Source organism: Chironomus tepperi, unplaced genomic scaffold (genome assembly GCF_022539635.2).
Source record: "Chironomus tepperi strain 1889 unplaced genomic scaffold, CSIRO-AGI_Ctep_v1 contig_168, whole genome shotgun sequence".
NCBI lineage: Eukaryota > Metazoa > Arthropoda > Insecta > Diptera > Chironomidae > Chironomus > Chironomus tepperi.
The window spans coordinates 1-14,910 of NW_027226290.1; the positions used below are offsets into that span (position 1 = coordinate 1).

Genomic DNA, 14,910 nt, shown 5'->3' on the forward strand with positions numbered 1-14,910 from the left:
TCTGATTCTAGCGACTTTAAAAGTTTTACCAAATTTAGTCAAGAATCTACTTGAGAAAGGTTTTGACGCTGATAACGCGATTGATAATGCATGGAGTCATCTTGCGGACATTAACACCAGAAATGATGTTAATACAATAATTTTAAATCTTCTCAAAGCCAATTCACGAATTCCAGCTAATTTTAACTACAACATTGCATCACGTGAGGTTAAAGCATTTATTGACATGTGTGAAAGTTTACATAAGGATGTCGATGATAATAATTTTGATGATCTTAAGTCAAAGATTGAATCAAATTCAAATTTAATGTATTTTTATAATCAAAAAAATGAATCCCTGCTTGCTCATTCTTTGAAAACTAAAAAATTTGAAATTTTCACGATGCTCAATAAACAAATCAGCACAGGATATCATGAAAATCTTAATAAAGTCTACAGAAATATGAAAAAAATGGAAAAAAAGGAAAATAAGAAAAATAAGAAAAATAAGGAAGCATCAAAAAATTATTCAGGAAAGCTTCTTAATCACCACAAAGCTAATGCCTTCAACTTTCCTGATTTACACATTTTAGTCCTTAAATCAAAATCAAAAATTGGCAATAATGACAATTTATCTCATAAAAAATGGATGTTGATAGCTGAAGCATACGAAACTCTTAACGGCAATGAATATTGCAAGAAAATAATGAAATTGGCTGCAAAAGTTAAAAAATTAAAAATTTATTTTGATTTTAAGCATGCATCAACATACTATATGGATCCACGTACTGAATATGGATCAAAGGGAATTATTTATGGAAATGAATCAATTATAATTGGTGCTAAATATTTGACTGATGATGAACAAAAGTCTGAAGTGTTTGGGGTACTCATACATGAATTGTGTCACTTAGCTGTCCTAACTGCATTTCAAAATGAAAATTTTGATCCATTTCCAATTGGAGAAAGTGAATTAAAGACTAGATATGTAGAACGTGTCATGACTCAGTGTCGACAAAAAGAAGCTTTTGAATGGATTATTGCAAATGTTTTTTCATGCTATATAGAAGAGCACCATAACTCTGAAATGGTGGTAACTGTTCCACAAATGATGATGCTTTACATCCATAATAAAGAAAAATTAGAGGAACTTGAGGAAATTTTTGAGGAGCTTTTTAAATACAGCAAAGAAGTCGTCGAACCAGAGCTAGAGAGAGCATTGAATGTATTAGAACAGCTGGAAGATGACACAAAGGCTTTAAAATTCAATAATCTTACAGATCCTATGAAAGCTGCAATTAAGCATTCAAAAATTAATTTTAGAGGATCTAAAACCACATTTTATAACCTCATTAAAGATAATTCTGAAATTCTGCAGCTGTTGACTCCTAATGACATTAAAAAATACATTTTAGAAGACATCCAGATCAAAATTGGTGAAGCTATTAATCCGAACTTTAAATATGAAATAATTCAACGAGAATTCTTAGTCATGGATTCAGAGTCTGATAAAAAAATCGTTAAAAATTTTGAGGAAATTCAAGAAGAAACAAAAAATGATAAAATTTTTATACTTGCTGATCACGCAGGAACTGGAAAAACAACAACTTTTATTGATTTTGCATCCAAATTAAGTAAAACAGCCAAAGATGCTTACATATTGTTCATAAATCTTCGTAAAAATGGAAAAATCTTCAACAAATACACTGACGAATCAAAATGTCAGACAATTCAGCATGTTTGTCAATTATTGCTTGAAATTGTAAAGAAATTGAATCCCAAAGAAATTGAAAAAGAAATTTTCAAAAAACTTTTTGATGAAGGAAAAGTTATTTTATTTTTGGATGGTGTTGACGAAGTTTGTCCAAAATACAAAAAATTTATTTTGAGAATTTTTGAACTTATTTCTCAAACAAATAATCAGCAGTGGATATCAACACGTCCACATTATGCTGAAACACTTCAAAAATTACTCAACATTATCCCATATAAATTTGCACCGTACACGTATACAGAAAAGGAAGATTTTATCAAAAATATACTTCAGGTCAATAATGTGAACGACGAACAAAATAAACTAGCAACAAAAATCATTGAAAAAATCGAGAATCTTAAAGGATATTATTACTATAAACCTGAGGAAATTGATAATCCATTAATGATACAAATCATCACAGAGCTTTACATCCATAATCAAGTTGAAACAGGTAAATAAACTAATATATTGGGTTGAAAGGGTTCGGCTCATATTTGAGGCATCAAGATCAGCTTCACTTATTAAATATTACTAATCACAGCCATAATCTAATTTTTTTTAGACAATAATAACCGCATCGACATCTACACAGCGATGATTGAAAAGCAAAAAGAAGAAGTTGGCGATAAAGTTCCAATTTCAGAACGTGACAAAGATTTAACATTTTCAATTTGGGATGTTCATCGTGTTCTTGCCATCATTCTTATTTTTGATGAGTTAGAATTGGGATTCAAGCTTGATGATCTTCCAATAATGAAAAGATGGAAAAAAGAGAAGAAAAATTTCACATCAGACATGATTCAACGTTATGGATTTGTGATTGTTGATTTAAATAGTGATAAACTTGATAGAAGTACAATTGACTTTATGCATAGGACATATGCTGAATATTTTATTGCAAAGTATATGATTGACTTTATGTTTGATGATGACAGTATGCAAAATACTGAAGAAAATGAATTGAAATTTAAATTATTAACGGCGATTTTTGAAGATGATTTACCATTAAGAGTTGTGACTGATTTCATCGTCAGCTATGTAAAATCACAAAGTCCTGAGAGAATTGCTAATAGCTCTTTTGCAAAGTTATTGATAGAATATGGGAATAAAATGTTAAATGATTTTGATGATTATTATTTGTACATAAAATTAATTGCAATATGTAAGGAACTAATTGTTCATTCATCCGACTTAATGGATAAGATATGGAAAATTCATGAGCATGATAACATTCTGAAAAAATTGAAATTCTCTGTATGGGATCCTGCAATCTTTGACCTACTAATTAAATTACATGGTTTAAATTGGCATGAACATTTTAATAAAAGCTCCGAAAGATTGATCACAGATGAGGAGATAGAGAGCTTGAGGATAAAGGATCCAAATATTGGTGATGCCGAATGGTCAACAGATAAGGATTATATGAAATATTACGATTATATTGATAAAAATTGTAATCTTGATGAGAAGAAAAAATTTATTTAGACCAAAAGAATAATTTTTTTGGATTCGGCAGTCAAGCTCAAATTTGGATTATTTCTAAAATACAAAAAGTGTTTAAGAATGAGGAATTTATTGATATTTTCATGTGTAATAATTTTATTAATTTTAACACTGCTGAGACTACAAAATTTATTTTAGATTATATTGAGAATTTTAAAAATTCAGATGAACATTTAATGAGACAGTTTTTGCGTGAAGATCTTCCAAAGAAGAGATATAATAGTTTTTTTTTTGGTTTTTCATTAATGAATTCTGAAATTTTGAATTTATTTAAAAACCTTTATTTAAAATATAACATTTCATGGGAAGAGTTTAAAGATAATTTTGAATAAGCAACACAATAATTGGGACATGAGCTTGCACATTTAAGCCTGAGACACATAACATTTTTAATAAGCTCCTATGCGTCATTCAGACCGAGCCATATACATGAGCAAGGCTCCCACAGATTATAATATTCATACAGAATCTTCATAGAAAGATTATTGAAGATAATAATCTTGGGAGCCTTGAACTAAGGGGTGTCGAAACCCAAATCTGAAAGGTACCCCAAATCCCAAAAAAAAATTAAGGACCTGATTAATTCGGATACTTCCATTTAATATTAAATTTTAATTTGAAACTCATTTCCCCAAGAGCTGTAGTAATTTTAGAACATAAATACCCTAAATCCCAAATCCTGACCCAAATCCCAATTCTTAATTTACTATTAATTAAGTCGCTAATTTTTTATGGATTTAGGGTATGTTTTAGGACTTGGGTTCGACATCCCTACTTGTACTTGAGCTTATTATATATATATATATAGATTTATGATTTATTGTTGATGATAAAATAATTATGCTTATACGTTATAGATACACAGTCGTTCGATTTATGATTAAAAATAAAAAGATTTTGTCAAATTTTACTCATTATTTATTTAAATTTCATCAATCATAAAGTAATTATTGAAATATTGGATGGTCCTTAGAATGTTGTGGAATATGTAACTTGCAGACGAAAATGCCATCAACTACCAAGAGGAATGAAGGTGATTCTGTTCAATATAGTGACTCGAATTATGGCTCTGAAACCTAAAACTCAATATAATCTGATGTAAAAGGAGGCGCGGCCATCTGCTGTATTTTTTCTTTCATGCTGCTGTGCACCGACAATGCCTTAAAATGTCCCGATTCTGGTCATCCTATGCAAAAGCCTTTAGTGTCTTATTGGAAACGATTTACTGACCTACTTACTGGAACCATGCACCGACTTGGACCATAGGTTGCTACAAAAGGCCTTCCATCTGACTCTAATGCTGGCTGTAACAAAAAGTTTTTACAAATTCTCAATTTTGACATTTAACTGGCATTCTTTCATTACCGTCCTACGACATGTTGCACCTGGACGGCTGTTTCACTTGTAGATTCCTACCATAGGCAGTATAGCAAGCTTGTGCCTCTCTTTCCAGCTTACAGCTACAATACTATTCCATTTTTTAAGTGTGTGACCTATCCAGCCATATTTAAGCAATTGTAATTCTCCTGACCTGATTCGATGGCCATTTCGTTGGATCCGCAGTCCACCAGATTCTGAGAATCCGCCTGAAGCAGCTATTTACAAAAACTTGAAGCTTTTGTTGTATTTCTGTAGCTGCGAGTCAGATTTTGCAACCATAAAGCAGCACTGACTTGACACAAGCATTGAAGATCAAAAAAAACTCCTGGATTGGATGTGTAGAAAAGGACGCTAACATTTAGACGTTCACTTCGCACAACAATAGATGCACTCCAGCCAAGGAAGTAGTTCAAAGTAAACAACACGGCAGACGTTACAATCGAAGTACGCAAGCAGATTCACTCGACATATGGTGCAGTCTACAGCTTAAAGCACCTCTTAACATCCAAGAGTCTATCGAGAGGAACCCTCGAGAGCCCCACCCAAGGAAGTAAGTAAGTATATCCCTTAAATCCTTCATATATATCCAAAACATCTCAATAATCCAATAAAAAATCTTCAAAATTTAAATTTTCCCTTCAAATAACTTTAACGGTTTTTAAAAATTCAAAATCATACCAAAATACTTTATCGAATAGTTGACATCCCTAAAGTCTATTAATCACAAAAAAAAAAAAAAGACAACAAAAAGTATCTCAAAAATAATTTCAAATAATTAAATCAGTAACATCCAAGCATCCAAAATGACTGTAGCTGAATTCTTTGGATGTGCATTTTTAGCATTTGGAACTCCATTGGCAATGTTTTGCTTCACAATCAGCGATTCACCAATTAAAATAATATTATTAATATTTTCATCATTTTTATGGCTATTGGCACTGCTAATCTCATCATTTATTTGGTTTATATTCATTCCGTTACGGGATTATCTCATCTTTGGTGTCGTCGTGTCGGTGCTGATTCAGGTGAGTTGGAAATGCCAAAAAAAAGGAACTAATTTAATTGACAATTTTTTTTAGGAAGGATTTCGGTACATTGTGTACATGCTGCTGGACAAAACGAGTGCTGGACTTGAGGAACTAGCTGGAAACTCATTAGTGACACATAATAAGCCTGTCCTGGCATATGTATCAGGTCTTGGATTTGGCATCATTTCTGGACTATTTCAAAGTTTAAATATACTTGCTGATGCTGGCAGTGGACCGGGTACGGTTGGATTAAAAGGTGGAAATGACTTTTTTTTTATAACAAGTGCAACATTTGCGTTGTGCATCATCCTCCTACATACATTCTGGAATGTTATATTCTTTAATGGTATTCATCATCATAATAAGCTTAATCTCATTTATGTCATAGCAAGTCACTTGATATTCTCATGTGTGACTTTATTGAATGTCTATAAATTTTATGGATTAACATTGACTTTATCAATTGCTAATGTTATAGTCACAATGTTGATTGCTTTTAAGACTGTTGGTGGATCTGTGATTAAATTAAAGCAATGTATTGCCTGTCAGTAAAAAAACCTTTATACTTTATACCAGAGTGTGGTCGTCTCAAATTCGACATTTGATTGTCGAAGAAATTCGAACAATTCGAAATCAACTTATTTTAAAATTAAAATTTACGTTACGACGAAAAGGAGAAGTAACGGTCAAAAAAAATTTGAATTTTAACCACAAAATATATTTTTTTGAAAAAAATTAACGGTCGTTTTTGAAAAAGCCACACTCTGCCTTTATACTTTATATTTTGGACTTGTGTCCTTTTTTATATGGAAATACTAATTAATTAATACAATTAATCATATGTAATTTAGTTAAGGAAGGCGTTGGAGTCGACTTGGACTTGAGTTGACTGAGCTTCATGCTAAGTCTGAGTTGACTTTGAGCTATGATTAATAAAAGATGCTTAAAACTGTATTTAACATAAATTATGAGCTTTTTATTGTGATTGATTTGTAGAAAAATGATCTAAGACAGTGGTTCATAGCCTGTGTGCCGTGCGACACTAGTGTGCTGTCTTAATACTTTAAAAAATACCACAAACCATTTAAAATGTGCGGTTTTGATGCACACTTGCCATCAAGGTCCCCAGAAAATATACAATAGAACCAACCATTCCTAAAATGTCCTGGATTGAATGTGTTGCCCTTTACTTACTTAATTACTTCGATGACCGAACAGATCAAGTGTGATACATGACCTACCTCAGATGTCGCCTAAAGCTGATTTTATTGCGGACTTTCGCCAACTAATTGTCAATATAAAATGCAATCCTGTCTTTCAGAGGATTGATTTTTAAATAAGGCGGCCATCTGCTGTAGTTTTGATGAAACGCTGCTGTACTTTTCACCCTTGCTGCTGTGTCCCGACAAAGCAAAGCCTCAAAAGTGTCCCGATTTTTTGCCAAAAACCTCTGGCCACCCTACTTTTAAATAAGAAGCTGCTGCAAAGAACAAGGTCAACAAGACATCAATAATGAGATAGAAATGAGGAATTAAGATTGGATTGGATATAAATTTAGTAAAAAGAATGTAAGAGAAAATGTCATTGCTGGAATAGAGTTAGACAAGCTTGCCACATCGTCTTTTGATGGAATCCGCTATAAAAATGCCAACCTGGAGCTTAGAGAGTATTGCATTTGGGAATTAGAAATTGGTAAGCTATATCCAGCGAAAGAGCCAAGTTTAACCGACGTCTAGAAGAAGATCATGGATCATAATTAATCGGTATGGTCAGCGAAATAAGTAAGTAGTATAGAAGACAGAGACGTATATATCCAAAAGGTAAGTTAAATATATTTTATTGTTTTTTTGTATAGAAATGACATAATAATACACAAAATATAATTTAAATGGATTAAAAATTTAAACAAAATCAATTAATTTGAATTTTAAAGATAAAATTGAAAATATTTTAAATCGAAAAAATTAAAATAATTTTTTTTTTGATTTTTAGAAACACTTTTAAATTTTAGATTTTTTTTAAAATGAATTAGGACTTTTAAAAATATTTGAATTTTTAAAAAAATTATTAATTTAAAAATTTTTGATTATAATACTTAAAAATAGGTTGTAAATAATAAAATATTTAATAATAATGATGTAATAAATCCTCACAAGTTTTTTGAGATTTTTCAAAATTAAAATCAAAAATTTAAATTTATTCCAAATTTGTTTAAAATTATTGCAATTGAAATTTAAAATAAGTATGTGGATATTATTAATACATAAAAAAAATAACAATTTTAAATTTAATATTTTTAAATTTAACATTTTTGGGGTTAAAATATTGTCGGAGTCATTTTGTGTCAAAATAATGCAGATCACCGCCCGGACCTCAATCACCAGCAACTATAAAAAATCACTAAAAACACAGAAATTTGGCAAACATTTTTTTAAGATTCTTAAAAACCAATCAATCTGGAATGGCATTACGTACCTTAATTCCCCTGATTCTGATCAACTTTACGTCAATCACTTCTTATTCACTTTAAAAATATTTAAAATTGCAACTGAAATTTGGTAATTTTCTTTTGTGCTGAATTTGGTCAACTTATTTAAAAATTGCTGAATTTTGGTAATCAATAAAGGTTTTTTAAATTTGGTTCCTACATACCTTGAGCTCTTATTACTGACTTTTTAGGTCTGAAATTTGGTTTTGGACGACTTTTTGGGTCAATTTTTTGTGAATTTCTTCACAATTTTTAATCAAATTTTAGATTAATATCTGCATTTTGGGAGTTAAATTACCCTAAGTCCAACTTTCCTAATCCTTCCCCACTCTTACCCCAACCCCCTCTTTCCCCAATCGACCTCTTTTTGAATTCTTCAATTTGCTTGTATTTTCAGTACAAAAAAAGCCACAAATTCTAACCAAAGTTTTTGATCCATGCAAAAAATTCAGCCGGGGGTAACCGTGGGGGGTAAGTTGTTGGGCAAATTCAGCCCTTCCACCTCTTTACCCCATAGTTCCTATGGCCGTCATTCCTCTTTTTTTCGCCCCTTTCTGTACCATTTCGTCCCTTTTCGTCTCTTTCTGTCTCGTTGTGTCCATGTCCGTCTAGTATCGTCCTTCTAAGTCTCTTTCTATCCCTGTCCCTCCCTCTAAGTCTCTCTATGACCCTCTACGTCCATTTCCGTTCCTATTCGTCGCTCTCTGACCCTTTTTGTCCGTTTCTGTTCCTGTCCTTTCCTCTCTGTCTCTTTTCGTGCTTTTCCGTCACTTTCCGTTCCTATTCGTCCTTATCTGACCTTGTCCGTCTATTTTGGCCATCTAACTCTCTCTATGACCCTTTAAATCCTGTTATGTACCGTTATGTCCCCGTTCGTCCCATTTTGTCCCTTAATGCTCCACTTTGCCCCATTCTGTTACTCTCAGTTCCTCTCAGTCCCTCAAAGTCCCTCTTCATCCATTCCATTCGCATTTCGTCCATCTTCGTTCCGCTCTGCCCCTCAACCAACACCCCTTCTTCCCTTCAAAACACCAATTACATCAGGTAGGGTCCAAGGACCCTTAAAAGACCCCACGACGCGATCCAGAATTAAATCTATTACCAAAATTCTCAATTTCCATCATCATTTTATCACAAAATTCCCACAATCCATCAACATTCTTCAACTCATCCGTACGTCCATCAACCATTAATTCACCATATAGTCCAACAACCTCAACATCCCATGAACTTTCACAATATTTTGACATTAATTTACGAAAATTTTCAGTCTTTTCAGACTCAATGATGTCAATTCCAATAAAAATTCTCTGCAATTCATCCTTCCGGTCGTCATTCTTCTCAGAGTAAGGCTTAGCATTGTTGTTGTATGTCCAATGTACAGCACAATGCATCAGTTGATGTCCTAATGTCCTTAATATGTCAGCATCATTATGGACGTTAATTTCAATCAAATTTTCAGTCGGATTAAAGCATAAAGCATTGCCATCGGTCATACGGAACTTGATCCTTAAGTGATCAACTTGTGCCACAAGATCAAGGATGACTGACATTTTAGGTACGGCATTAAGTCGTGTAAAGACTGTACGAATGTAGTCAGCCTCAATTTGTCCATCAATTGTTGTCTTTTTGATGATTTCATCGATGTAGTAAGGCACAGTGCTGTCAATGTCCATTAAGGCATCCACAAACTCATCGTCGTCCTCAATTTTCATCTTTTTGACACCTTTTTGGACTGTCTTGATGGAATTTTGATCGAGAATTTTTTGTATTTTTTTTGTCTTTTTTTTCTTTCGCTTGCCATTCAGCGGTGGACGTTGGACATGAATCTTGATCCAATTTTGTGGATACATGCTGATCACCGTACCTTCATCCTCAAATTGCTGGTAAAATTTGACATTTTTTTCAATTTTTTCAGCCTTTTTTTCCTCAATGACAGCATCAATGTCCACATCATCGACCATACTCAGCAGGTATTGTGTCCGACTGTGATTATAGTCAATGACTATTGATGGATTTACTTCCAATATTGTCTCGTCGTCAATAATTTCAGTTTTGTGTTCATAATCGATGACCTTTTTGGGGTCAATTGATGGAAATGTCTGTAAATGACGGTCAATGGCTGACATGTAAGGAGCTTCCGTCTTGTTGACTATCAAGTCACCGACCTTATCGATGACGTCATCCTCAAAATTAACAGAATATCTAATACCTTCGGGAAAATAGTCATAAATGTCTTTGGCTGTTGTAATCTCATAATGAGCTTCGTCCACAGCTGAATAGTCATCCTCACATGTCTCGGGCTGTCCATAATTTGGTGCCTTTGCAAAGTCCTCGATATAATTCATTAATAATGGTATTGTATCGGAATTTGGTAAGATACTTAATGGATTTAACATTGTGACATAGTACGGCATTGGATATGCCTTCATTTCCTTGACATAAGTGGACGTTAATGTCTCGTACGAATACCAACGAAGTTCACTGAGTTTTGACTTATAAATGCTTGATTCCGTGTTGACCATGATGTCAATTCCATACATTTCATAGTTGTATGTTCTGGCCAAGTGGATGCATGTCTCGAGGACGGAACTTTTGTGGGACTTGATCTCAACAATTAGGAATTTACAGTCGGATTTGCCGGCATTGTGGAACTCGTCAAACAGCAACATTGGACCGTCTTTGTCGCGATCTTCACGACGACGGACAAGCTTGACGCCACTGATACGTTGGGCTTTGGTATTGCCGTAGAATTCTTCACGTTCGATTATGGATTTGGCGATGAAGGACTTGCCTGAGAATAGTGGACCGCGGATGAAGATGACGATTCTGGGTGAGAAAAGGAGAATTGGAGATTTTGAGGTTAGAATTGCCAAAAAAAAGGCTGGATTTTGAGGTTAGAATTCAAAATTTTGAGGTTAGAATTTAGAATTTTGAGGTTAGAATTGGCAAAAAAAATTCACAATTTTGAGGTTAAAATAACCAAAAATTCAGAATTTTGAGGTTAGAATTGCCAAAAGGTCACAATTTTGAGGTTAGAATGTCCAAAAATACAGAATTTTGAGGTTATAATTCACAATTTTGAGGTTAGAATTGCCAAAAATTCAGGATTTTGAGGTTAGAACTGCTGAAAATTCAGAAATTTGAGGTTAGAATTGCCAAAAATTCAGAATTTTGAGGTTAGAATTGCCAAAAGGTCACAATTTTGAGGTTATAATTCACAATTTTGAGGTTAGAATTTACAATTTTGAGGTTAGCTTACTTATTCGGCCTCCTATATCTCCCTGGCTTCTCAACCAAATGCCTAATCGGAAGCACTTCCTTATCACGTCTCTTAAAAGTCGTTGTCAACAGCGGTGACTCACGTCCTTGCAATGATGCTGAATATTCCTCATCATCACTGTCGTACCGACCCCTAAACATCGGATATGGATCTGGATTTCTTTCTGGCTTCTTCATTCTGTCTCGTAAATTTATTAATCTCTTATTTTGATGTGGAGGATCTCTGCGAATTAGGTATGTGCATCGGACACGCTCCTCCATCTCCATCGGTCCGGTATCTGAATCTGAATCTGAATCAGATGACTTTTTTTTGTTGGCTCTGTCCATTTAATCTGGAATAGATGGAAAAAATGTCAATAATCAGTTTGAATCACACTCGTGGCTGAGTTCATGATGACTGTATAGCATGTTGTAGATATGACAATGAAATCACACAATACAGTCACAGAATGATTCAGTCACACACAGATTTAAAATGAAAAAATGTATTAAAATGACTAAATAAGTCGTAAGCTTCAATTTGATATGAATGATCAAGATGAATGTATTATTCATAATTGTGGATATGACATGAATATTTGGAAAGTTTAACCTAAAAATTGTCAATTCTAACCTCACAATTTTTTAATTCTAACCTTAAAATTGTGAATTTTTGGCAGTTCTAACCTCAAATTTTTTGAAAAATAACCTCAAAATTGTAAATTCTAACCTAAATCCAAATTTTTGATTTTTTTGGTAATTCTAACCTCAAAAATTTCATTTCTCACCCAGAATTATCATCTTCATTCGATGTTTTGCATAATAATTGCAGGTTAGAAATCCAAAAAAGTTAATAAATTCATAATTTTGAGGTAAATTTGTTCAAAAATTGACAAGTTTTGCCACAAAACTCACACAAAAATTTTGAGGCTAGAAATTTTGAGGTTAAAAATCCCAATTTGAGGTTGGAATTTTAATTTTTTTTAATTCAAAAATTTGCAAATTTTTAATTTTCTTTCAAATTATTAATCTTAAAAATCAATTTCAACAATTTTTCTCCAAATTTTGAATTTTTTTGCAATTTTTAAATTACGAAAGTTGTCAAAAATTCATCAAAAATTGAAATTTATTTCCAAAAATCCCTAATTGACATGAAATCAGCTCAACTGACTCAATACTTCCAAATCCATAAAAATGATGAAATCGCAATCAACAAATACATCCAAATAAATTCAAAAATTCATCATTTTTTCCAATTTTTCCCCCTTAATTCCCTCCAAAATTGACCCCAAATAATGTTAAAATGTCAAGAAAGTCCTTAACTTACCTAAAAATAAGCTTTGACTCAAAAATGGAACCAAAATATTGATAAATTTTATAAAATAACTTCAAATTGATGAAATAAATGTTTATAACATTTGAGGCACAGTGACTATATGCGTCACTTGTTGTTATACTTTTTGAAATGAGAGAAAAATGAGAGAATTTTGTGTCGACTCTCATTTTTTTTGGGTATGGATAACAAGTTATAACATCGTATAACAATTTTGATGTGTAATTTGAAAAAAATTGGAACTTTAAATAATTTTACGGTTTTTTCTGAATTTACCGGAAATTTTGTGGATTTTATTGATTTTGACCAGAGATTTAGTTGATTTTGCCTTCAAATTTGCCATGGATTTTGATGATTTTGCTTTCGAATTTGCCATGGATTTTGTTGATTTTGCCTTCGAATTTGCCATGGATTTTGATGATTTTGCCTTTGAATTTGCTGTGGATTTGACTGATTTTGCCATTGAATTTGCTGTGGATTTTGATGATTTTGCCTTCGAATTTGCCAAAGATTTTGTTGATTTTGCTAAGGATTTGGGTAATTTTGTCGTCGAATTTGACATGGATTTTGTTGATGATAAATCGAATTTGTCTTAGATTTAACTGATTTTGCTGTGAGTTTTATCAAATTTGCCGTTGAATTTTTTAAGGACTAACCTGATTTTGTCGAGGATTCTTATGAATTTGTTGCGAAAATACAATGAATGTAAAGTTTGCTGATTTTTATTGAATTTGCCCATTTTAATTTCTATTTTGTCCAAAAGAAGGGAAATTTACTCTTAAACATTAATCCATCAACTAAGCGTGCCTTTATTTGCTACCAGAAATGTAAAGTTGATATAATAGAAGGCAAATTGGACAATTGTTAATTAGTGATTGTTTGATGAAGTATGGGTTGATGGAGATTTTCAGATTAGTTAGATGGGAATATTTAAAGAGGAATGCTGACTATTTAGACTATCATAGCTGACTATGATTTTATTTTTTGTCAAAATTTCTTTATTAGCTTTGATTTTATTACAATGGCTGTGGATGATTATATGTCGATTTTATAATGGATTTCAATGAACTTACCGTGAAACTGACAAGATTTGTCATGAAATTTGCATTGGATTTTCCAGAAATTGTCAAGGACTTAGTTAAAATTGACTTCAAATTTGACATAAATATTGTTGATTTTGCCGAGGATTTTATTGATTTTGCCTTTGAATTCGCCAAGTATTTTGATGATTTTGCTTATGAATTTGACAAGGATTTTGCTGATTTTGCCTTCAAATTTGTCAAGGATTTTGATGATTTTGCCTGTGAATTTGCCAAGGATTTAGTTGATTTTGCCTTCGAATTTGCCAAGGATTTAGTTGATGTTGCCATGGAATTCGCTAAGGATTTAAGTGATATTGTCGAGGATTTTACTGAATTTGCAATCAAATTTGCCGGGGATTTTTATGAATTTGCCATTGATTTTGTTGAACTTGCGATGGATTTTGTTGGATTTGCCACTTCATTATAATTCATGTTCATCACATAAAGACAGTCGATGACCAAAACAAGTTTTACTTTATCCTAGCAATCCCCCTTAAATACCCCCCTGCACATAGAAAACGAAAGATATTTAATGGATCTCGCCACAAATGGACCATAATAGGAATATTTAAATATCCACAATAAATCACCATTTAAGGTACACACAAACTATTTCACCATTTTTTGAAAATGAATAGATCTTTAATTAACATAATTTTTTTTACATAATCAAGCATGTAAAGCCTTTAATGATGTAAAAGAATCTTAGACAGTTAAGTCAGTTACTCCACAGCATCCAAAGGATCCACAGCCATAAAAATTTCTAGTTCTTCAATAATAATGTCAGCGGAAATTGTATTTGCAGGAATTGCAGTTCTGGTCGCTTGTGCCTTAATTTACTTAATCTTTAAATGCTGTGTTTGTGCTTGTGCTGACCAAAATTGTAGAGCATGCTGCAAATCATGCTTTTGTGAGTTGTTAGATGACGTTGTGTAGTATTGAGGATGAAGGTGATGATTGTGAATGGAGACATGGACAGGACTATGGACATAGATCGGATGTTGGTTGCTGTCTATTGGATCTAAGAGGATCAGCATTGGGTACACCAAAATCAGATAAAATTGTGACTTTTGTGACTTATTTGTAAATATGCAGCAATA

At 32.6% G+C, this 14,910-nt stretch overlaps 3 protein-coding genes across 3 annotated transcripts; 2 read left to right on the forward strand and 1 right to left on the reverse strand.

Annotated features, from left to right (window-relative positions):
• Window positions 1-210: 210 nt before the first annotated feature.
• On the forward strand, window positions 211-4,148 carry LOC139088658 (uncharacterized). The gene is made up of 2 exons (XM_070637916.1): window positions 211-2,186; window positions 2,298-4,148. The coding sequence occupies exons 1-2, from the start codon at window positions 227-229 to the stop codon at window positions 3,218-3,220; spliced, it is 2,883 nt and encodes a 960-aa protein (XP_070494017.1). The 5' UTR covers window positions 211-226; the 3' UTR covers window positions 3,221-4,148.
• A 1,201-nt stretch (window positions 4,149-5,349) lies between these two features.
• On the forward strand, window positions 5,350-6,611 carry LOC139088627 (gamma-secretase subunit Aph-1-like). Its single transcript, XM_070637881.1, has 2 exons — window positions 5,350-5,643; window positions 5,698-6,611. Exons 1-2 carry the CDS (start codon window positions 5,422-5,424, stop codon window positions 6,196-6,198), a joined length of 723 nt encoding a protein of 240 aa, XP_070493982.1. The 5' UTR covers window positions 5,350-5,421; the 3' UTR covers window positions 6,199-6,611.
• A 1,129-nt stretch (window positions 6,612-7,740) lies between these two features.
• LOC139088628 (uncharacterized) lies at window positions 7,741-12,846 on the reverse strand. The gene is made up of 3 exons (XM_070637882.1): window positions 12,723-12,846; window positions 11,397-11,748; window positions 7,741-10,963 (listed from the first exon to the last, which is right to left on the reverse strand). The coding sequence occupies exons 2-3, from the start codon at window positions 11,741-11,743 to the stop codon at window positions 9,196-9,198; spliced, it is 2,115 nt and encodes a 704-aa protein (XP_070493983.1). The 5' UTR covers window positions 11,744-11,748; window positions 12,723-12,846; the 3' UTR covers window positions 7,741-9,195.
• Between the last annotated feature and the right edge of the window lie 2,064 nt (window positions 12,847-14,910).